A 24,772-nucleotide genomic window follows, 5' to 3' on the forward strand; every position below is an offset into this window, starting at 1 on the left:
AACGTGGGGCTCGTTCCCAGGACCCCGAGATCCTGTCAGATGCTTACTGACTGAGCTACCCAGGCACCTCCGATGAAAGAGCTTTCTGAAACTGAAAGGTACTATATATAAATGAGGTATTACAACTCAACAAGCTTCACTGTACGAAAGTGCTTATTTCCAGGTTTTGATAATGTACTATTAACCATTGGGGAAAACTGGGTGAAGGGTACACAGAATCACTGTGTACTATCTTTGAAAATTCTTGTGAAATTATAATTATTTACAAATAAAAGGTTTTTTTAAGTATGTAAATGTCCCTCTCCTCCACCCATTCCCTACCAACCCAATACCATGCTTACCTTTTCAAAATCTGCCAGTGATCTGTTCTTGCTAGCCTGAGCCACACATTTTAATGCTTCTGTCTAAGAATAAAGAGAAAAACAGTGACAGCGATCTATTCTGCACACTCACATCCCATCCAATAAATGTCCTAAGCAGTATGCTATGTCCACACAACTTCTGGCTGCAAGAAGATCCTGCCCCACCACCGACCTTCTTCAGAGGCCGGGGAAGAGAAGCTAGTCCCAACCAGTACCCCTTTGAAATCTGAAATTACTTAAAAATACTAGGAAATAAAAAGTTAAAAAGGAAAAAGGCCCTTACATAGCATTCCCTAAAGATGACAAGCTACAAGAAACAATGACCAGAGAACTGTGATCTCTTTCCCCCTCCTCCAAGGCTTCTTACCCCCAAAGCCCACAGATTCTTTCCTGCCCTTAGCCTCAGGTCGAACCAGTGCTTCAGCAAGTCTTATTCTGCTAGGTGTGGTACAGAGCCCAAGCCCGCGTCTACTTTCATTAGGGTTGAGCCACCAAAATTCCACATATTGCACTCAATGTTAAAATGCCACAGAGAGAAGAAGGTACAATCAGTGGTTGAGGTCACCTTCTAACTTGATTATAAAAGGCACGTCACCAACCTATCAAGTCTCTACTCAGCAAGAAATCTACGATCTTTCTGGGAGTCTGTCCTGACTTCTGCTTAAAAGCTGTCATCAAGGCACAAAGGACCAGAAGGAGCTCCTCTGGTACCAGCCTATGTACTTACATAAGGATGGTATGTGTTTTATGACAGACTTTGACATGGTGCAAAACTAATCATTAGTGTATTGTGTGTCAGCATTTGTCCCACGGACAGAACAAACATAATGAGTTAAGCCTGAAACAAAGAGCCAGATAACCCAAGTTTAAAGTCTGGCTCCCCCATTTAATAGTTATCTGACCCTGTCCTGGACACTTGACCTCTCTTAGCCCATTTTCCTCAACTCTAATTCTAAATAGGGCAGGGAGTCCTTCACTGTAGTAATAACAACTATTCTTGTGGTCAAAACTAGGATCCCAAAACTGGGGCCACTTGTAGAAAAGGAGGAGGGAAACCATCTGTTGTGGCCATTCCTGCAAAGATGTGTCTATTGTTTAGAGACAACTGCACTTGAAATCTAGAAAGATTACTGTTACGTGACTACTGATAATCAGACAAAGTACAAAGAAGAGATGGTGGTCCAGGAGCCTGAGACCATCCTTACACATGTCGTACTCATACCTACTCAGGCACAAAAGGGACGAATGACTATCAAAGGTCTTGAACCACGCTCAAAACTCAGGACCTGAGTGAAAACGTACTGAGAAGCACTTGGGTGAGCCTTCAAAACCCAGTTTCTGGGACGCCTGGGTGGCTCAGTTGTTAACTGCCTGCCTTCAGCTCAGGTCATGATCTCAGGGTCCTGGGATGGAGTCCCATGTTGGGCTCCCTGCTCAGCAGGGAGTCTGCGTCTTCTACCCCTCCCTGGTCCACTCTCTTTCTCTCTCTCAGATAAACAAATAAAATCTTAAAAAAAAAACAACCAGTTTCTGCACCAAGCACTCTGACCTCCCTATAAAGCACATGTGCACCAAACCTTAACAGCCTCCAAACTCCTGGAGAACCCAACACTTCATATTCTGCACATGTTAAGTTTTTAAGTCAGGCTCACGATAGATCAATTTTTTTGGTCAAAGCTAAATGCAGCCTAACTCATACAAATGCTACAGTTCAGTTGTAGAACTCCCTCAAACCATCTGACATCTGTAAGAGCACCGAACACTGACTCTCCAGGCCAAGGATTTAATACAGAAAATACACAGAATGGGCTTACGGGAAAAGGGGTGGCAGAAGGAGTTGGGTGGGGGGACACTCAGAGAATTCGGAACGGAGACGTGAAGTGCACCAGTCCCTCCAGGCACCATGACTGACAACGTACTGGTTTCAAGTAAGCAGTGATGAGAACTGCAGTCAAGGTATTTCCTACCTGCCTCCCCGCATACCGAAGTGCAAGCTTCCCGCTCACCAAAGCCTGGACATCTTCCGGGCTAGAGAAAAAAAAAAAGACAAACTTGGTCACTGCTCCAGGATGTTATACTTCTAAGTATAGGTTTGGGCAAATTTCTTTTTCTCAAAATTCCACTGAGAAGACTGCCCACGGAGATGAGAAGCCTCACCCCAAAATCCATTATGTCCCTCACCTCACAGAAGCCAGGCTTTCGCTACTCTAGGCCCAAGCTCAGCACTGAAGAGTAGAAAAACTCCAGCATTAAAAAGAAAGTCACACCAAACAAACCAAAAGTAATAAACCCACAAGGCAGGATGATAAATTTAAGTCAAATCCCCGGACAACAGGTCTTGTTAAAACCAACCCCGGTGTAATGTAGAGATCCAAAAAGTCCTAGTCAATATCACATTTATTCCCAAACGAATGTGGATAAACTCTCCAGAATTCCTTATAAAAAGATCTGTCCTACTTGCTGTTGTTGTTCCCTTTCTCAAACCTCTCAACTTCTTCCTTAACCCACCCCCATTCTGGGTGGCCCCGTGGGCCAGTGCTGGACTGTAAGCTATTTCCAGGTCCTCTGTCTGGTGCTCAGCAACTCCCTGGTCAGAATAACTGCAGGTGATGAGAACAGTCCACGAGTCTGGAAAAGAGAGTTTCTCTCATCTGTCTCCCCAATTCTCAAAAACTAGCAAGCAAAAGTGCTCTGGGGAACACCTTCGATCCTCCCACTCTTATGTCAACCAGTCCCACAGGCAGCAGCTGCTGCTTCTAACCAGCCCAACTCCCTGTGCAAGCTATGTCTGCACGGCAGAAAACCAAGGTGAAGAACCTGAGTTCTCATAACCCCAAGTTAACAGGCACATACGTGTTGAGCATGATTTTGCACAGCAACATGTACTTCAGAGACGTGATGGCCTTTGGGCTATCGATGGAGTCATAACCCTCAAATGCCTCATAGAAATAGGAGTATGCAGTTTTCCAATCCTTTTCTTCTGCTGCATGGATAATACCTGGACATTGAAAAGATAGGAGTAAAAACGATATAAAATACAGAACCATCGAAGATCAGAGCTGGGGAAAACCTCCAAAATCTATCCCAACGCCATCTATTTAGTGATGAGGTCAGGAAAGGTTAAAGGACCTGCCCTAAAGTCGCTGCCAGCTAGTGGTAAAGATAGAATGAGATCTTTAATCTCCCAGTTTCAATGTCATCTTGACAATACAAATCCCAAAAGAGTTAGAGATCCTACTTAAGAGGGATCCTAAAAACTATGCACTAACATCTTTCCCCATGCTTCTCATCACCATTATGGTTCTGCTATCTTTTGAAGCCACTAGAAAAGGCCACAGTTACCCTTCAGGACATCACCCTCATACGTCAGGAAGTTGAACCAAACACCCTTGGACTGCCTGCCTAAATAACCTGTTTTAGTAACATTTAAGATAGCTTTTCTAAGCTTGACATTTTTGTATGTGAGCAGCTCTCAAAAGAGAAAAAAAATCCAATTTCTTATACTCTTGCTTCAGATAGTTGTCATTTATAGATGTGCTTTTGCCTAGATGCAATCAATATATAGATTTCAAATAATGCCAGATCCATGAAATTAATTTAATTGGACATGGTTAAGCAGTATTTCCTCAGGCTGAGATAGAATAGTTTATCTAAACAAGCTTCTACCGTTTAGAAGTTGGGTTGATCCCAATGAGGCTAACTTTGATTGAACTTGCTATTACTTCCAACCTGTGTTATTCAACAAGAGGTTTAGTTCCTCCTAGCTTGGGAGGCATCTAAGCCCTCCAAGTGTGTGTATCCGTTCGAACTCTGCTTCAGCCCCTTATGAGGTTACAGACTTCAGCCCCACCTGTTTACCACAGTGCTTCCCAACATTTTTCACATTGAGGTACAAAGACAAAGTATTTAGCAACTTGAAGTAAAAGGATGAAACTGCTTACACATGACCCAAGGGGACAATGTATCAGCACATTTTTAATCCACCTGTCACATAGCTATGTGCCTCCACGCCATCTGGGAACTTAATACCATTTATTGAGTATGATATGTGCCACACTCCAGTACTTTTTAACTCTACCCAAGAAGCCTCTCATTTTGATGCTAAAGGAATCAGACCCTAGTTCTCTCCTGTTCTTACCTACAGAGAGCTAGAGAAACTCCACCCTTCACTTGAGCTCCTTTAAGAATGTCCACTGAACTATTAACACTACTAACCTAGAGGGGATAAATCCCCATTCCCTTACCTCCTAGCCCAGAGCTGGACGAGAATAGCCCAGATTCACAGTAAAACTGGTTTAAAAAAAAAAAAAATGTAAAATAAGGCCCAAGAACTGGTATACTGCTTTCCCAAATACATTAATAAATAGGGCCCACATTAGGAGTCCAAACATCATGGCTAGTATATGAGGTTTATTATTAAAAAAAAACTAGACTGCCACTCATTCAATACAGATATTAACAAATGTCTACAATCTGCCAGGCACCGATAAATGGTTACTACAGAGGAAATATGAATAAAAGGCCCTCATGAAGCTCTTAGTCTCACAGTGGGAAAGATGGTCATCAAAACAGAAACAAGATTAGGACCACAATACATACAAAAGAATATAGCTTTGAGAGGGGAAGTCCAAAGAAAAAGAAGGCACTAGAGAGGGTTTACAGAGGAGACATGAACTGGATCTGGAAGGATACATGCGAGTTTGCCAAGGTGATAGATGAGAAGGGGAATTTCCATGCAAAGAAGACAAAATACAGAAAGGCACAAAAGCAGAACACATGAAGTCATTTGGTGACTAACAAAAAGGAAAAGATGCTTTCCTTTTGCATGCCCGTTAAAGTAAAATGTAGCCTGGGGATAATGGGGAGCCACTGAAGAATTTCAGAGGGGTTACATGATCTGATTTGTGTTTTGAGAAAAATGACTTTGGGGCCAGGTTAAAAAAAAAAGTAGATCGGGAAAAGGGATCAGGGACAGTCAGATCAGATCAGCAGAAGATTGCTCCAGTGGCCTAGGCCTTCACCACAGCAGTGATCAGAGATGGAAAAGAAAGGATAGGTTTGGAGACAGACTCCACCTCATCTAGCAACTGAGTGGATACAGGGAGTAAGGAAAGAAAGGAGTCAAAATTGCTCCAAAGATAATAGCTTGAGCAATATCAAATCAATAATGATACCATTACCTTGAGTAGGAAAAAAGGTTGAGGGAGTTAGATAATAATTTTGCTTTTTGACATGTTGAGGCTGAGACACTTACGAGGCATTCAGGTATGTGCGTCCACTATGCAGCTGGAAATCTGAATCTAGAATTTAGGAGACGGAAGCTACTGAAGATCTAAGTAAGGAGACCACTAGTGGCATGCAGCAGCTAAAGTCATGGGTGAGTATAGCATTTTAGACAGGAAACAGAGAACAGGAAGGGGAAAAAAAAAAAAAAACGAAGAAAACAACACTGAGGAACACCCACACTTAAAAGTCAGAAGGAAGAGGAAACAGCAAAGTGTGACCAAAGACACCCAGTCAAGGGAGCAGAATGAGGAAGAGAGTGGTGTCAAAGAAGCCTATGGAGTATTCAATAGGGTCGACTTCCCCCTAAAATCAGAGGTTATCAGGGAGTTACTGACTTCTTTCAAGGAATCAAGAGACCCCAAAGTACGCATACTCTTTCAACTTTTTCAAGAAACTTGACAGGAAAAGAAGACAATTTAGAAAGGAGAGAGGGCTGTGCTTTTTGCAGCTGGGCAGTTCAAGGACGAAGAGGAAGATACAAGTAGAGAAGAAAGACTGAAGACTTAGAATGGAACAAAAGGACAGGGGAAAGAATCATTCTTCATATGGAGTAAACTGGGCTGTGATACAAATTCTGGAGAGGAAAGAAGGGAGGGTTCATGTAAACATGACCTCTATTTCCTCTGCAAAATCTGATGCAAATTCACCTGTTATCCCTTAAGGACAGGCATAATGAAAGAGCAGCAGCTTAAAGAAAGTACCAATATTGGTCCAAGTGAGGTACTGCAGTAAGAGCTTCACATTCATCATCGCACTGAATCCTCACCACAATCCTATGAGGAGGTATGATTATTATCACCATTTTACAGATGAACTAAAGATATAAATAAGTAACTTGCCCAAAGTCACACAGAACTAAAATCTGACAGAATCAAATTGACAGAACCAAAATTTCAACCTAGGAAAGATGGTTTGTAGAGCTCCTGTTCTTAATCTCTGTATGACAAAATAAACCATCTGCTATTCATAATACCCGATACGCTGGTAGTGCAGGCATTCTAAAAGACTGCAGGGAGGTAACGCCAGGAAGTCCACTCGTCTTCTGCCTCCAATTCCAGTACTCCTTCCGTAATGATGATAAACTATGACTAATAGAAGCTGCTGACCATGAGAAAAAGCATTCCACTGCCAATCCATGACCTTTGAGCCCCAATATTAACACACTCCTTCAGAAAGGGATCCCCTACACTCAAGTGAAATGCAGTGTAGTGAAGGAGGCCTTCCTTAGCCCTGATCTGAGGCCCTCTGGGAAAATCCAACATGCTTTACCAAGATCTCCAAGTGACAAGAGACTTGGGTTAGTCTAACCCTGGAGAGAAATCATTCCCCCTAATGAGTGACTCAGATGGAGGTTAAGGAGCTTTTTAAACCTGTTGAGCATCTTGGCACTAACAAACAGGCTGCCTGGCCAGCCACAGGTAAGCATGTTCTTCGAATATTTTAGACAGTTAACAAGTTAATAGAAGGCAAGTACCCTTCTAATTTGGTTTCTCTGAGAAGCCTGAGCACAATCAGCCAACTACATTCTCTATCCCCATCCTCCATTCCCCACTGTGAAATAAGAAAACTTTAGGAAAACAGCCCACAAGTAGGTAGGGTGTTACCTGACTGCATATCCAAGGTGGCCTGCAATTTAGGGGGGCAGTAGATAGCATTTGCTGTAGTTCGAGCAGAGGTTAAGGCAGCTCGGGCTTTCGGCAGGTTGCTCAGGGCATGGTATGTTTTGCTTTCTAAAAGCTGTACTTCCACCAAAAGGGCTTTGTCATCCATCTTTTTCAACTCCCGCAGCAGCTGAGAACCTGGAGCAGGAAAAAATACATATCCTTCTGTTAGCCATAATCTTAATACTATAACATCTCATTCTCCCACCCTCAGAAGAACATTCAGGATAAAGAAACCTGCCTGAACTCAGAGAGGTGGTTCTATCTGCAAGCATTAATTTTTTTTTTTTTTTTACTAATGTGCTATCTTCCCAAAGAGAAACAGATCTCTTTGAAGTTTTCAGCATATTAATGACAACATTAGAGCCAAAAGTCCTATAAGCTTCCTCCAAAGATTTGAATACAATGGGAATCTCCACCCAGAACACACCGAAACTAGTTATCTGGTTCAGACAGCCTCTCAATCTCATTCTCTTCCTGTCTAGCAATCATACAACTACAAACAAAATGGCAGCCACTAAGGTTGGTGGAGGAAGGAAAGAATTCTGGACATGCGAATGCTCTCCAAATACACCTTCTTCCCATCTCAGATGAGAAAATCAAATCCAAACAGACTTGCATCATATATAAAAATTAACTCAAAATAAATCAAAGACCTGAATGTAAGAGCTAAACCCATAAAACACAGGAGTAAATCTTTGAGATCTGCGATTAAGCAATGATTTCTTTGGTATGATACCAAAAGTATAAACAACAAAAAAACAATAAATGGGACTTATGGGCACCTGGACAGCTCTGTTGGTTAAGCATTCAACTCTGGATTTTGGCTCAGGTCATGCTATCAGGGTTGTTGAGATCAAGCCCTGCATCGGGCTCGGCACTGGGCATGGAGCCTGCTTAGGATTCTCTCTCTCCCTCTCCCCACCGGCCCACCCTCTGCTCACACTCATGCACGTATTCTCTCTCAAAAATAAAATAAGATTAAATTAAAAATAAAAATAAAATTCAAATTAAAAGTAAAGAATTTTAATTTATAAGAATTAAAAGATAAATTTAAAATATGCTCTAAATAATAAATTAAAAATAAATGGATTTTAAATTAAAATATGCCTCAAGGACATTATTCAAGAAAGTGAAAAGCAATTCCTAAAATCGAGAAAAAAATTTGCAAATTTTTTTGCATCTGGCAAGGGACTTTTATCCAGAATAAACAATAAAAACACAAACAATCCAATTAAAAAAAAAGCAAAGGATTGGATAAACCTTTTTCCAAAGACATGCAAATGGCTAAAAAGTACATAAAAAGATGCTCAACATCATCAGTCATTAGGGAAATGCAAATCAAAACCACAATGAGATCCCATCTTCACCCCATAAAGATGGCTAAACCAAAATGTGGCATACCCACCCAATGGACATTCAGCAATAAAAACAAATACAGTAGTGATACACGCTACAACATGGATAAAGCTTGAACACGTGCTAAGTGAAAGATGCCAATCACAAAGACCATGTATTATATGACTCTATTTATAGGAAATGTCCAGAACAGGCATATCCACAGAGGCAGATTAGTGGCTGCCTGATAGGGGGAGGGAATTACATGGGTACATGGGTACAAGGTTTCTTTTTCAGAGTGATGAAAACGTTCTGAAATCAGATCATGGGGATGAATATACAACTATCTATGAATATACTAAAAACCATGGGATCATACATTTTTATAAGGGTGAATTTTATGGTCTATGAATTACATCTCAATAAAACTGTTATGGGGGGGCTGGCTGGCTGAGTCTGAAAAGCATGTGACTCTTGATTTCAGGGTTGTGAATTCGAGCCTCACACTAGGTATACAGATTACTTAAGCAAATAAAACAACAAAAAAAACCACTTATTTTTTTTAATGCTACTATTTGTTTGAACCAAATGAAATGCCATTTTGCAAGATAAAAACTGAATACTGGCAATTTTTTCTACTTAATACATCATAAGAAGCCATGATCTTCCAACTGGGGAAAATAGTCCAAATCTACCAATTAAAAAAAAAAGAAGAAGAAAAAGCAGTGGGCAAAGATGACAGGGTGTTCAAAGGCCACACAGGGGGAAGGTTTTAGTCAGCCCACTCTAACCACCATATACATTTGTACCAATTAATTTCTTGAGTTAAAGTGTAATTATAAACAAATATAATAAACGTAATAGTAAAACATGTGCAGTTAGACCCTTTGGTTTTCTAAATTTGATAGATTAACTCTGGTTAGTTACTTAAAACTTGCAAATGGCATTTCTCCAGGACAGATTCAGTAAACGCAAAGCCACTTTAAATCCTCAGAAGTAGGCAGAACATAAATTATTAATATGTAACCATTAAGAGTGGCCAGGTTCAGAATACATTTATTTAGCCAGCTAAGATGCCTTATTACTTTCTACCAGCTTACTTACCCAAATGCAATGCTTCCTGGTACCTCTTGGTATCAAAGTACAAAGACACCAGTCTTGCCTAGGAAAGAGAAAAGGCATTGAATGATAGAAAGAAAGAAAAAAGCCAAAGAAAGAAATCAATCAAAGATTGACAGTCACAGAACTCTTACTGTTGAATAGACAAGTTCTGGAGATAGCCCCAAATCCAGCCTAACCAACACTACAGTCCATCTGCCACGATGGCCACTGACTATGAAGTTTACCCGGCTGCTGCTTACTTCTCTGAGCCACATAAGCAAGTATTCTCATGAGCGGAACTACTATCAATAATCTTTGGGTGCCTGGCTAATACAAAATTACTGAAAATACTTTTGATCAGAATGGTATTACTTGCATTCACAGTCTATCTAATGCCTAGAGACCTGAAAGCAGCACTAATGTAGGCACATTACCTCCAAAGCTTGGCGTAAGAAAGTTCGTTTCTCTGATTTGGCCCATTCGATGCACTCTAAACACAACTCGACCTGCAACAAAGAGACAGCACATGCACTATTATGTCCTCATATTCTTCCCACAAACCTCGTTTTGGAGAACAGCTTTAATTCCCTCCTATATATTATCCATGTTGCTCTACTTAATGTCTCAGGGGACATGCCTTGATCTACAGTATCTCACTGTGTAATGGCTATCATCATAATGGAGAATCAACTCGGCATTTTATACAGAAAGTATCGTTGCACTTAAGAATTGTGTTCTTTTGAAAAAGAGCTTCCTCTCCAAGATTCATCTTCTACCTTCCCAGGATGGACCCATAACTTTCAACACCTATACCCTGAAATACAGATTTCTACAATGGCTGAGAAATCTTTAAAGCAGAAATTTCTCCCTAAATAGCTGCAAACAGTAAAGGCAATGTGTTAATATGAACCCATTGGTAATAAAGGGAGAAATTCTCAGCCTAAGCACAAATGCCTTGTGCCTAACAGTTGCCTGTAACACTCAAAAGGCCCAGCTGGCTCTTCCCTTTCTGATACTAAGTGCAGCTAACCAATTCATCATCACAATACGATACACTTAGCATGTATTAAAGAGAATAAAAAGAAATTACAATTAGCCTAACACTTAAAAGGATTTTAAGACTTTATTTAAAACTGCTTTGGGGGGCGCCTGGGTGGCTCAGTGGGTTAAAGCCTCTGCCTTCGGCTCAGATCATGATCCCAGGGGCCTGCTTCCTCCTCTCTCTCTGCCTGCCTCTCTGCCTACTTGTGATCTCTATCTGTCAAATAAAACCTTAAAAAAGAAAAAAAAAAACAAAACTGCTTTGGGGGCACCTGGCTGGTTCAGTTGGTAGAACATAAGACTCTTGATCTCAGGGTATTAAGTTCGAGTCCCTTAAATCGAACTAAATGTTCAGCGCAGAGCCTACTTAAAAACATAAATGAATGAATAAAAAAAATAATAAAGGTGCTTTGAATCCCCAGTTCTATCTGCCACCCAAGCAGTGCGATAATATGCAAAGTAACTGATTTAAAGCAGTGCTCAATGCTAGATGGGCTACATGCCATCAGGTATTTGTGACATACCAGCTTTGAGAAACTACATTTTAAGTACTGCATATCTTTTTTCACTTTTGTTACTGCAAGTTTTATATTAAGATTCCTAGTCAGAGCACAAGATTAATAAAAAAAAAAAAAAACAACCAACTCATCTTTTGGCTACAACAGATCTTAGTTACAGTTAGATCACCAACTAACTGCTGATACAACAGATCTTCACGTATATCCAAAGTTCTCTAAGGGAGATGTTATAAGGAAGGAAAACGAATAGCATATATAATTCAAATTGACAGATCTTCTGCCTTTAGATTCCAAGTCCAAGCTCAGTAAATAAACAGAAGACATTACATGGTATTTGGAGGATTCACCAGTAAGACTCAAAGGAACCTTTATAATTCACTGAAGCCCCCTGGTGGCTACTTAATCTCCAGCACTAAACTCAACCCACCTAAAAATTCTACAAAAACTAAATTAAAAGCAAGCCAACCACGATTTCAGAGTTTTGAGTTATGTTCTAAAGAGCAAAACTCCAAGTAAGATCTTTGTTCCTGATGTGAATGGAACTGAAAACACTTTGCTGAATGTGTTTAACAATAAAAATACAAGAGTCCTTAGTCCTAATGTGTCTTTGGAGGACTAAGAAATGCTTACCATCCCAGTTCTACCCCGGGAGCTTTTTTAAGAATACAAAAATGGATGCAGAGGCTCCTGACTCAGTAGTCTGAAATAGAGCCTGGCCACTGAGATGCAGCTCTCTAGTTAAAAAACACTGAACTCTACTCCATCATCTCAACTGTCCCCATTTCCCCAGTCCAGATGTGAAGTGACTCACTCAAAGTCACATACCGGCTGCTGGGATCAGAACTTGACTCAGTGCTTCTCCAGTGCTCTTGTTCAGGTCCATCTGTTTTCCATTACAGGGTGCATGATTCGCACTATCTAGGACTTTAATTGGTAAAACCAGCACCTCAATTTTAAGGGAAAACTTTGAAGGCCTTGCTACAGAACTATTTTGTTTGAGGTTTTGTGCTTTGTTAATGCAGATAATGACTAATAAAGGGGTTAAGAACATATAAGAAGCCACTGCTTCTGGAGAAAGCCCTTATTTGAGCACAAAAGCTTGAAGTGATAGAAACCAAACATTTAAGTTTCTTTTGTTTTTTAAAGATTTTATTTATTTTGACAGAAAGAGAGACTGCGTGCAAGCACACAAGCAGGGGGAGCAGCAGGCAGAGGGAGAAGCAGGCTCTCCGCAGAGTAGGGAGTCTGATGTGGGGCTCGATCCCAGGACCCTGGGATCATGACCTGAGCTGAAGGCAGACGCTTAAAACAATGAGCCACCCAGGCACCCCAGACGTTTAAGTTTTAAATCAATACACTTGACCATTTTTTTTAAATGTCTTCAATAACTAGATCTGTATGGAAGAATAACTACTATTCCAAGTTTTAAATTCTCCAGCACAAAATCCTTTTTTCCATGGAAATAACTGTTTCAGTAATGGGATTCAATGTAAGGTTTCTTTAAATGTGCTACTGTGGTTTCAGTTGGATAGACGATACCAAAAATGACTTCCCCTGGGCAACTACTCAGAGATCCCTGAAAGGTAAGGTTAGTTTTGAAATTCCAGTTCACCATTTGGCAAGTGTCTGGCTCAGTCCCCTCTTCACCCTGTTTCTCTACTCCCCCCTACTTTACCAACCACCCCATCCTCACTCTCCCACCCCACCCCCTTACCTCACACATATTCCTCCCTTTCTAGGCTGTAAACCTCAGTGCTGCAATTCACTCAATCCTAACCTGATTCCTACCACCTACTGGAATATAGCAAGCTAAAAACTGTTTTGTAGATCTATCTGACTTAAGGTTAGTTCCTAAACAGAAAAAAGCAAGGAAAATCCCCTCCTCCATCCTCTTGGGTACCAAACTCCCCAACACAAAACTCCTAGCTCTCTTAACAATGTCTGCAAACTTCTTCTTTTGCCTCATGCCATGAAACTATCATGACAATACTAGCATGACTTGATTCCCTATCCTTTCCCATCGCTCAAAGAATTTTTCAAAGAACTCAGAATGTTCCAAGAGGAACATGTAGCTCCAATTTCTCCAAGTCAGAGACCCTGAGTCACCTAGAGAAATGTAGTAACAACACTTACGCTTGTATCTCAATTCAATAAATTTATGTCTTAATTCAACAAAGTATCTCTAAGCACTGAGCATGGGGAAGGCGTTGTCTCTACATCCCTCTAACAAACATGAGTTCTGTAGCTCCTCTGAGCCAAACTACTCTAAGTGCTGAGGATATGGCATGGGACGGGACAGAGTAGCTATCCTCATGGAACTTCTAAGGAGGAAACAGATGTTAAAAAGGAAAATAAATATGAAGAAAGGTAAAGCAGATGGGATATTTTAGATGGGAGGGCCTAACCAGACACAGAGCTACATGATAAAGGCCAGTAAATCCCACTAGCCAATTATAGGAGAGCGCTGAATTCTGATTTAATGGACCTCCACAAAGGAGCAGGAGAACAGCTCATTACACAAATGCAATTCCATCCACTGAGTCAACTCTGTGCAACGGAAGGGGACAAATTCTGGAGACTTCAGTGTGTAATGGAGAAGCTTTGATAATTAATTCTTTCTGCATAAAAAGTTCCAAGGAACATGTATCAGTCTGTCTCAAACTAACATTTTTTGGTCAGCGCATTATAAGGCACCCCATTTCAAACAAAAGATGGTGTTGCTTTTTCGTGAGAACAAAGTACGATCTTAAAAAAAAAAGTTAGGACTAAATAAGACTAAAACCCCATTAAAGTTATTTTTGTTCTTTTTAAATTATTCTTAAAAATAATTCTAATGCTTTGGTTCAAAAGACAGACATCTAAATATTAACTCTTTTTGATCTACTATAATGAAACACAGTTCTATCACAAATGTGAAAACTTTCCTACAAATGAATTTTTCTACAAATGAAGTGAGTTTAAACTAGGCCTCAAAGAATCATTAAGGCAAGAAGGCAGATTTTACAGAAGACCTGATTTCACAGTGGGATCTATATGTCCTAGATTTCTGAAATTCCTCATTATTTACTCAAAATGCTACGTGCCTTTTCATACTTTTTACTTGTACACACTCACGGAGGCCAAAGTAAACAATCAGACATATAACCAGCCAGCTATTCCTACCCCGTCCTTATATTTCCTGACATTTTATGTATTTATCGCCTGCCTTCCTCATTAAAATGTAATTCCCATGAGAACACTGACTGTGTTTTTACAAATGTATCCCCAGTATATGTAACAGTGTTTAGCACAGAGCCTGCACTCAGTGAGTACTAAGCAATGTATCTATAAGAAAGACAACTATGGTCTTTCTACCAACAGTGTCCCACTTGAATCTGCTGCTTCTTACAGGGTAAGTTTTAACTTTGGTAGTGTCTCCTCCTGAACTGCAGAAAATATAGCTATCTTCAAAAAGTTCACAAGAGGTTCCCTGATTCCAAAGAGGCACTCTTCTGAATGGTTCAGGGTCTGGTCTGAACTCGTAGAGGACATGTACAGGTACACCAGAGTCACTACTGCACACATGAGACACAAACAGATGGATGCTCACCCCTCCATAAAGGCATATATATGCAGTACAAAACACGCCAAGAAGGGATGCCACAGACTTAATTCGTGCTCACGAAGAGCTTTGTGACACAGAATGAAAGGTACCACAGACACAGAAAACATTACAAAGGTGTGGCAATACAATACCTCAAAGACAAGAATCAGTTTGTGACCCTGATGTAATGAGGATTCCAGGGACCACTGACAATCTCCACTTACAAAGCAAAGCATGGAACAGACCCAAAGTATCAAATGCCCTGTAACAAAGAGAAACTGACATGATAAGTCCTGAGCTGTCCTCCCAGCTGTCCCTTCCACATTAGTACCACAGTGCAGGCAGGCATTGCTTTCACTGAAACACTTTTTTTTTCCATATCGTCTACCTTCTGCCTTTAAAGTAGCTTACCTCCTGCCCTGTAGCTGCTTCCATATCAAGAAACAGATCAAGAAGAGATCGGACTAGGCGAGCTGCCTTAGCCTTGCTGATGGAATTCAAGAAGGGTCGCACATACTTCAGGAGTCCTCCAAGCTCTGTGTGGAAGGCAATTCAGAAAAGAAAAAGTAAACATCAATATCAGACACAAAATACCCATTAAAATAGTGACTCAAGATCATAAAATCCATCCTTATGTCACTGCAATCATTCTAAACGATGTACAGTAGGAATTTAAAACATCCTTAGCAGGTAACAGAGTAGCAAAAATGAGTAAGCAATATATACTAAATCTGTATTCCATTCTGCACTCAGCTACTGGATTACTATGAGGGCCCTGGGAAAATCTCACGTCTCTTGGCCTCATTTACCCATCTTAATGAGAGAGAAACAGCAAAGTACTTCATGGTCTCAGAGCACAGTTTTCTAGAACATTAAATATGCTGTGCCTCTGACACCTGAGGTAAAATCACTTCCTCGCAACCGGCAAGAGGTTATGGGAAGGGTGTTTTGTGGCTGTTGCTGAATTTCCAAGTCCACCGTAGCAGCTCCTCCTTGAACAGATGAAGATGTTCAATTCCAGGGTCCCTTCTCCTCCCCTCCCAAAGTTCTCCCCAGTTTAGCCTTTTAGCAACAGCACTTCCCTGGCACCGAATAAACTTTTCACAGAAAACTTACAGTGTTTTCTCCATTTATCTGTAAGGCCTAAGTCTTAAACTATGAACAAAAAAGGAATTTACCACAGAAGTTTTCTTCCCCTTGTATAGGAAAAACAGGTGGCAAGTCATTTTAAGGGAGCATCTTTAGAAACAAGAGTGAAAACGAGAATATTCCAACTCGTTAACTACGGAAGCACTTTTGGAATGTAGGTTAAAAATTACCTGAGTGCCACCGCCTCTTTAATGTTCTCCAACTGTGGACTCCCCCTCCTGAGGATTCGAATTCAGGGCAAGCAAACCTCACCCTCCTGAGAATGCTAATTCAGGGTCCTGAAATCCTCATCTGCCTGAACAGTCACAGAATGCCTGGGACTGTGTCAGGTACGAAAGGAACTTAAACAGTGGAAAAGTTCATCTTTTCCTTCACTCCCCAGTACTCAACTTTGATTCCACTAAGATTTTCCCCATTCTGCCCCTCCACTCACCCCTGCATAGACTAGACATGTGTCTGCTTTCATACCTTGTTTCTGCTGCATTCCCATGCAGAATTTCTCCCCCATCTTCTTGACCTATGTAAATCTTAGATATCCTTTTAGGTCCAGCTAAAGTCCTATTATGTCTTCCAAACCAACTCCAGGCTGCACTGATTTCTCCTTCTCAAATTCCTTTTACATTTGTACAAATTTTAATTATACAATCACAGCTTTTTAAAAGTAGTCTAGTACAATGTCCCTTCTCCCACAGTATTTCCTACTATGCTAGAACAATTCTGAACAATCTCTAATGACAGAACTGTTCAGAAAGCAGGACTATTCGAATGTTAGTCAAACTAAATTGTTCTTTTTTTTAAGACCCAAGTCTTTACCCTCCTTCTACATGGTTTCAAATTTCTGAAGACAACTATCTTTTATACCTCCTTAATTTTCCCTTTCTCCAAGCTAAACATCTTTAGCTATTTCAACTGCTCCTCCGATGTCCTGGTTTCTAGATTCCTTGTCATTGAATGAACTCTAGTTTGCAAACATACCATCTGCAGTACCCAGAACTGAAAACAGGTAGGGTCTGACCAGTAGAATCATGGCCTGATTCTCTTGATCTGGCCACCACAGGTAAAACAAGATAGCCTACTTCCTTTTTTCCAACAGCACTTTATTAAAGTCTTTTTTGCACAGACAGGTAATTCCTCATCTTCCTCTGTTTTGATAAATACTTTTAAGTAAGTAACTTAATACTTACCACACTGAATTTAATCTTGCTGGCTTTGGCAATAACTCTGAATCTTAATTCTGTCCTCTACTGTACTGAGTCATCTACAAAAAATAAGCAGGCCTTCTGAAATGGCTTTAGCCATAATGCCAGAGGCTGGCCAGAAGAACAAGGACAGATCCCTATGACATGATGCTAGAGACTTCCCTCTAGGTTGACAAATGATCTTCATACCCTGTATCTCTCATTAATATTATGGCCAATGTTCAAATGCCTTGCTTACATCAGGTATGTAGTCTGTATCATTCCTCTAACCCAGAGGTTGGCAAACTTTTTCTGTGATGGACCAGATAGTAAATATTTTCAGCTTTTTGGGAGATGTGGTCTCACTGGCAGATACTCAACTCAGCCACTGCAGCACAAAAGCAATCACAGACAGTAAGTAAACAAATGGGTGTGGATGGGTTCCAAAAAAACTTTATTTACAAAAACAGCTGGTGAGCCGCTATCTATGGAGCCCTGCAAATCTACTTGTCTGATAAGGCTAGCCAAAGAGAATGATGGAAAGTTTGAAATAATCTTTTCTTAATAAACCCACAGTCTTAAGTGATTAAAACCTACTTATCCAATAATCTGTCCCAGATATTAGTGATTACCAGTTTAAAGGGTCTAGAAATTATTCTTTCCATTATCTTCATGCAAAGTAAAATAATGTTTGCCCATCCTCAGTTTCCTTAATACTTCTCCAAGCTCCATGACTTTTCTCAGAATAATAACAGTGGCTCTATAAATATATCTGCTAGAACTATGCTTCTAATATTAAAAGACAAACTGTCAGAGCCTAGAGACTTGAACTTATTTAACGAGCCTATCTGCTCTTTCCTCTCTCTGATTTTTTTTTCCTATCTTTTTCTTTTTGAAAATCATTTTCCTTCCTGGAAAAAGCTGAAGTGAAACATGAACTAAGCAACCTGCCTTTTGCTCTAGCACCTGCTAGCATTACAGTATTTGCTCCTAGCACTGATAATGTTATTCTTCTTATCCCAACAAAGAAACAAATGACCTCTTAGTTGCCAAAGACTCAGTTCACGTTTCATTTCAATCTATTGTTGCTATTCATTCTTGGTTATATTCCCTGTTTCTTTCCATTTTCATACATCCTAAAATAATTTTTAATTCCCAAAGAATCATGCTGCCTTATTGAGATTATTTACAATTACATGACTCGAACTTTCTTTTTAGAAGGTCACAGAACTTGGGCGCCTGGGTCGCTCAGAGGGTTAAGCCTCTGCCTGCCGCTCGGGTCATGATCTCAGGGTCCTGGGATGGAGGCCTGCATCGGGATCTCTGCTCAGCGAGGAGCCTGCATCCCCTACCCCCACCCCCTGCCTGCCTCTCTGCCTGCTTGTGATCTCTCACTCTCTCTGTCAAATAAATAAATAAAATCTTTACAAAGGAAAAAAAAAAGGTCACAGAACTCAAAACAATCCTTTCAGAATCTTAAGCTTATGAAATCTACAGATCCTGAGCCTAGCTATCACATCTGATGATGCTCAGCACCACTTTCAACCACTACTATGCATCAAACCTTGCCTCATTCACTAATTCCCAAATGACTGCTGTAGGTCAGAGACCTTATCTTATATTTTTTTTAATGGAGTACTTAGCACAGTACTAACTGTATATTAAGTGCCTAATAAAACAAAATTGAAGATTAATGGAATAAACATATTTTCTGTTCTCAGGGAACCAAAATTCAAAGGAAACAATATAAACCTATCAATTATGAACAACAAAGTGGGGTACAAGACTTCCTTAGAGTTTCTACAGTATATACCTATACTCATCAAACTCCTTCTTAGAAAACAATGACAAATGACCTAGAAAAGTTGTTAGAAGTCCTTATGATTCACCTGTTAAATTCCAATAGGTTTAGCTATACACTTCTCAACTTCTCAGGTACTGAGTCCCAAAAAAGGGAGGGGCAAGGAATAAGGAGAGGGCAAATAAAATAGGAATTTCAAGCAAAACAGTTAACATTTTGGGATAAATTTTTCAAGTACTGACTATACTACATGCTATTTGCAATTATCCATGCTACTGGAGGAAAACAGATATTTGGAAATTTAAACAACAGAAAAATCTTAAATCACTTTATCTGACTTTCTAATTCTTTCAGGAAAATTACCTTATTAATTATATTTTGTATGGACCAATTATCAAAACTGTTATGCAGTCCCAAGCTCATATTAACTGACAGGCAAAAGGAATCCATAAATATGTTAAATAGGAGGGAAGTCAGTCTAAAATGAAAAAAACAGGGACACCTAGCTAGCTCAGTCAGAAGAGCATATGACTCTTGATACGAGGGTCGAGTTCGAGCCCCACGCTGGGTATAGAAATTATGAAAAACATAAATAAATAAACCTAAAAAAAATAAAGTGAAAATCCCAGCACTGACCACTGATAACCCATAAATGATTAACTATGGAAAGCATGAACCATTACACCATAAGGCCTCAAGCACTGAAGTGGGACAAATTGGTTCAAATCCTGGCTCTTCCATGTGCTAGATGAGTGACCTTGGGTAAGTTTTTAACTCTTCTGTGCTCCATTTCCGCAGGTGTAAAATGGACAACAGCATCCACATTACTGAGTTGTTTTGAGGATGCAATAAACTAAATCATTTTTGTGCTTAATACAGTAACTAGTTGACAGCACTTAAAAACGGTTTTATTATAGATATTTTTAAATACTTTAAATAAAACTTAAAAACTACATAAACATATCCTCCCAACTGCATACATCTTTATACAATGTTAGTCATCCTTAATTGTGAAAGATCTTAGTTCTCAAGTTCAAGAAGTTTTGCTAACTTATACCTCTTGGATAACAGTTATTATTTTGGGGAAAGTAATTCGTGAGGTCCCTTACCCTAGCTTAATCCATTTTAAATTAGATAAGACCTAAATTCACTTTAAAGTTGACAAAAATCATTCATTTTAAGCTTAAGCTTAAGCTTCTCTAAATACTATTATCACCTTACTGGGTCAAAGGCCTTTCCTGGTCTCTTACTTCAATGACTCTTATTCCAAGGACACACCCATCATCAGAGTATCACCTCAAGCCTAGAAACTCAATGATTCAATTACAACTAGAATGTTTGGGCAATAACATGCACGAAATCCCACATAACAATGGAGGAATCTCGGGAAGGCTCTTTCCATTTAACGTCTCACTCTCTTAACAGAAAAAAAGGACGTTCCATTGAATGTCTCACTCTGAATTGGTCTCTCACACTGAATTGGATGCAAAATCCCTAGTCACTTTCAAGTCTGGGGGGCCTAAGACACCAACCAGCTTAAATACATCAGAGCTAAAATCACTAAAGACAGCTGCTGCTCATGCTGCTGCCCCTATGTAAGGGAACACAGTGAAAACTCAAACCAGAAACAAATCACACAGATCACTATATCCCAGCAGGAACAGGATCTTCTCTCACCTGCAGAACAAAACTGTTCCACGAAAGAACTGAATTTAAAGATCCACCTAGCTTCCTGCTAAAAAACTGAAACTCAACAAGTTGACGATAAAATGGAATTATACCACTAATAAACTGTGTGGATGCATTCCTATGTTCCTCTACTCCAACAGAAACTTGAAACTTTTCAAGTAAAAGAAAAAGCAACCCATTTGCATCACTTACCGGCAGCTTGTCCAGTCTTTGCCAAGAGAGACCCCAGTTCCAGGATACTCTGCTCTTTGACCTGCACTGCCTCCTCATCATTCTCTTGAATGTCACGCTTCACTGGGAGAGGAAAATGCAAACCTTCTTAAAATTCTGATAAAAAATGGAAGACTGAGGAAAAATTTCACCCTCACAAGACCAATTACAAACTCAGTTACCAAAAGACACATTCTAGGGAGCTTTAAAAAAAAAATTCTTAAAAAAGTGAAATCATCATGTAAGATATGTCCCATGTAAATTATAAAAATAGATTCCTCTCCATTTTTAAACGTGCCTTTTCATTCTATGAATCAGAATTCCCCTTACCCACATACAATGAGATTTCTGTTGTAGTCACCTGGTTAAAGCAAAAATTCAAACAAGTTCTTCATATGGTGGTGGTTAGCCCCATGTTAGGCACTTTGTCACTGAAAATATTAAACATGCCTATATGTTTACCTGCCACAAACTAAAATCAAAAGACCATCATTTACTGGTGACTAAAAAAGTCAAGAGTCTTTCAATAAACTTTAAGCACACCACTAATGGGATGCTTGGGATAAGCAGTTCTACAAAGCCATTCAGGAAAAACAACTCAATCAAGGCTCCAGTGTGATTCTTAGGAGGGACTGCTGCTCTGTAATGGATCCTTAGGACGGACTGCTGCTTTATAATGGATTCAGGACCTGTTAAAATAACTTTGTGCTATCTGTCCCACTTTCAACTGTTAACAACTATTTTACCAAACACTGAATAACCTCTCTGACTTTGTGGTGATCATTTTAGTGATCATCACTAGTTATCACCTCTCTTACAAAGCATCATGACTTGACAAAAACCAAGATTTAGATACTCCATAATGGAGTCCGGAAAAAGTAAGACTGTAACCATCATGACTCAAGCTTGCTCTAAGAGGGAAGCTTTCAGGGAACTCTCTCCTAGTGGAATGGGCAATCACAAAATACTCCATCTATAATGTTCATCATAATTTCACTTACAAAAGTCAAAAAATTAGGCACTTAGCACACACAAAAAATAATCCATACTTCTCACATTAGCATGTACTCCTAGAATATATATATATATATATATATATATATATATATATATATATATATGACTGAGATGACGCCGGTTCTATAATTGTAACTGACTTAACTCAAGATCAGAACTTCAGAATTAAAGGCTTTCATTTAACAAAATCATCCATTCACAGATGCATCTTAACCCCCACCTTCCCTTCTCCAGTACCCCCAAAGATAAAGACATCAAGCCCTTGTCATTGTCTTTTCTCCATGCAAGTCAGGAATACCAAAATTCAACAGACCAGGAAGTCAACATAGAAGCCAACATCCTGGAGGTCCCACATACACGTGCATTCCTACGCTACTTGTTGATCCGATCTGAATCTTCTCAAGCTGCGTTAAAAAGATCCCATTACTACACGTGCAGTGAAGAGCTAACCCATGCCCTAACTGAACCCTTTGCGACTTGAACATTAAAAGCCTTCTCTGTCATCACAAATTTATTTCTGTTCACACCTGAATCCCGGTGGAAACTTGCCGGAAGCGACTGGCTGGAGCTCCCGTTTCAAGTTTTCCTGTGGTGTGCAAGGTGTAAGGCAATCTACTACAAACTGACTCTTCATTTTTCTCTGGCAGTCTGCGGCCGACCGGTTCCCCGAACTCCGCGGCTGACAACTCACTCCCCGAACTCACTTCCCACCTCTACCGGGGAGGCTAGGACGATTAGTCACCTCCTCTAGCCGGGCGGTCCCATCTCGCTCTTACACCCTACACGGGGGCAAAGGGACGTCTCGGGCACCTCTTCAAACCAAATGCCAATCTGCGGTGTGTGTCCCCTCCGTATTTCCCACATTCAGAAAGAGACATCCCTTTAGTAGAGCCTTCCGCTGCGAGGCTGGGGAGAGGCAGCAGCTCTCAGGGTCCCGAGGAAGAAAACTCCAAGAGAGGAGCGAGCGTTCGCGCTGCCACCCGGAGCGGGCTGTGCTGATAACAACGGCGGGAAACGCTGTGTACAGCGGGTTTCGCCAAGGCCCTTCAACTCGAGGCTCTCAGTCCTGTTCGCGACAAGCCCGCCGGCCGGCACTACTCACGGTTCCGGGCCAGCCCGCACGGGCCAGAGCGGGGGCAAGGCTGGGGAGTGGTGGGGGCCCCGGCTCGGCCCACCCTCTCACTCCACGCTGAGCCCACCGTGAGTCAGCAGCCGGCAAGTGGACGCCGGGGCTGCCTCGAGGCGTCCCACCCGGGTGGGACCCAGGGGGCTCCAGGGAGCTCCGAGCGGCCTGTGCCCCCCGGCCCGGCCCCCCTCACACACAGTGAGTCAGCAGCACCAGAGCCGGCTAGCCCGGCCCCGCTCCGTCGCCGCCGACCCACACAAGCCCAGCTGAGCCGGCAGGGTCAGAGAGGGGGCGCGGCGACCTTTACCGATGGAGTGGAGAATGTCGATGGAGGCCTCCCGGTCGGTGCTGAGTAGAGACTGGGCTCTCTGGAACTCCACCACCGCCGCCGCCGCCATCTTACCGCTTTCACACCGTCCCCGGCCGCGGCCGCCGACGCCGGAAACACACTCCCGGAAAGCCCGCCCTCGCCTCCCTCTTCCCCCCATTCCCCCCCTCCCGTTCCCAGAGCACTACGGGAGTTGTAGTCTTGCCGCCTGTCGGGGATTGAGGGGTGAGGGTAAGAGCTGCGGCGCCCGGGCTCGTGGGCGGCAAGCTCCCCAGCACCGCCTAGCGGCCAGCCCGCGAGTCAAAGAGGCGGTGCCTAAGCGTTGGAACCGAAGGCTAGTCCCCACCCACCCCAAAAGAGGCCTCCCAACAGCAACTCTCCTAGCTCGCCCTTGAGAGGACTTTTGGAGCACCCGCCTAGGTATTCATTGAAAGCCGTTTGGCTTCCTTTGTCACTTCCACGTTTAACCATTCATTCAGGGCCATAAACGATCGTATTAGTGCTCACGATGTGCCAGACAAAGAATAGCAACATTCAAAGGCGTTCAAGCGTCTAACATCTCTCTCTCTCTCTCTCTCTCTCTCTCACACACACACACACACACACACACACACACACACTCACTCTCTCTCTCTCTCTCTCTCTCTTTCTCTCTCTCTCACGTGTACGTTGCAGCCTAGAATCCTACAGAATCATAGCCAGCCTGTGATTAAACCCATCAGCGTCGGGGAGAACTGATGTTAGCAAGTGAAATACCATCTTTGCTCCCATTCACTCAATAAACCCCTCTTGGGGGTCACGCGGAAGTCTAACAGCTACCTGGACTCCCCACTCAGAAAAGAAAAAAAAATGGATTTTTCTAATATTTCCAGTTTCTTCAACTAAAATCACAGATACTGAAGGGCTGTCAAGTGAAAGGAGAAAAGACATTGTGTAGGACCACTGAGGGGTGAGCTTAAGGGAAGGCGTAAAAATATAGAGGCAGTTCAATATGAAGAAGATATTTCTCTGGTGAAGACAATCCGAAAACTGAATATGCTGTCCCCAAAAGGGACCTGGAGAGGGAACCAAAATTGCACTCCTCTGTGCCTGGGTTAGGCAATTTATATATTTATCTTCTCTTATCCTTCCAACAATGTTCTGTAAAGAAGATGCTATTCACACTCCTTTCATAGGTGAGGAACCGGGTTTAAAGTGATTTGGTGAAACTCATACGGTAATTGGCAGAGCTGAGATCTGAAAGTTAGGGAATGCATTCCTAGTCCCTGGATGTGTCCAAACGAAAATTGATTAACATCTCATCAAATTGTAAACAGGATTCATAGCAATGGTGGGGAAATAGATTAAACGGCTTCTAGAGTTCTCCTAACTCTAAGATTGCATC

The 24,772-nt window shown here is 41.3% G+C and overlaps 1 protein-coding gene across 1 annotated transcript in view; it reads right to left on the bottom strand.

The window, feature by feature from the left end:
- The window catches only part of PSMD11 (proteasome 26S subunit, non-ATPase 11), a 28,197-nt gene extending 4,703 nt beyond the window's left edge, over positions 1–23,494 (bottom strand). Inside the window, exons 1-9 of the mRNA XM_045985712.1 lie at positions 23,368–23,494; positions 20,900–21,001; positions 15,302–15,426; positions 10,183–10,254; positions 9,752–9,809; positions 7,253–7,447; positions 3,216–3,360; positions 2,330–2,390; positions 342–404 (exon numbers count right to left, since the gene is read on the bottom strand). Coding sequence (XP_045841668.1) covers positions 342–404; positions 2,330–2,390; positions 3,216–3,360; positions 7,253–7,447; positions 9,752–9,809; positions 10,183–10,254; positions 15,302–15,426; positions 20,900–21,001; positions 23,368–23,458 — 912 coding nt within the window. The 5' untranslated portion in view covers positions 23,459–23,494. The remainder of the gene's footprint in view (positions 1–341; positions 405–2,329; positions 2,391–3,215; positions 3,361–7,252; positions 7,448–9,751; positions 9,810–10,182; positions 10,255–15,301; positions 15,427–20,899; positions 21,002–23,367) is intronic.
- Between the last annotated feature and the right edge of the window lie 1,278 nt (positions 23,495–24,772).

This window comes from Meles meles, chromosome 18 (assembly GCF_922984935.1).
Source record: "Meles meles chromosome 18, mMelMel3.1 paternal haplotype, whole genome shotgun sequence".
Classification (NCBI taxonomy): Eukaryota; Metazoa; Chordata; class Mammalia; order Carnivora; family Mustelidae; genus Meles; species Meles meles.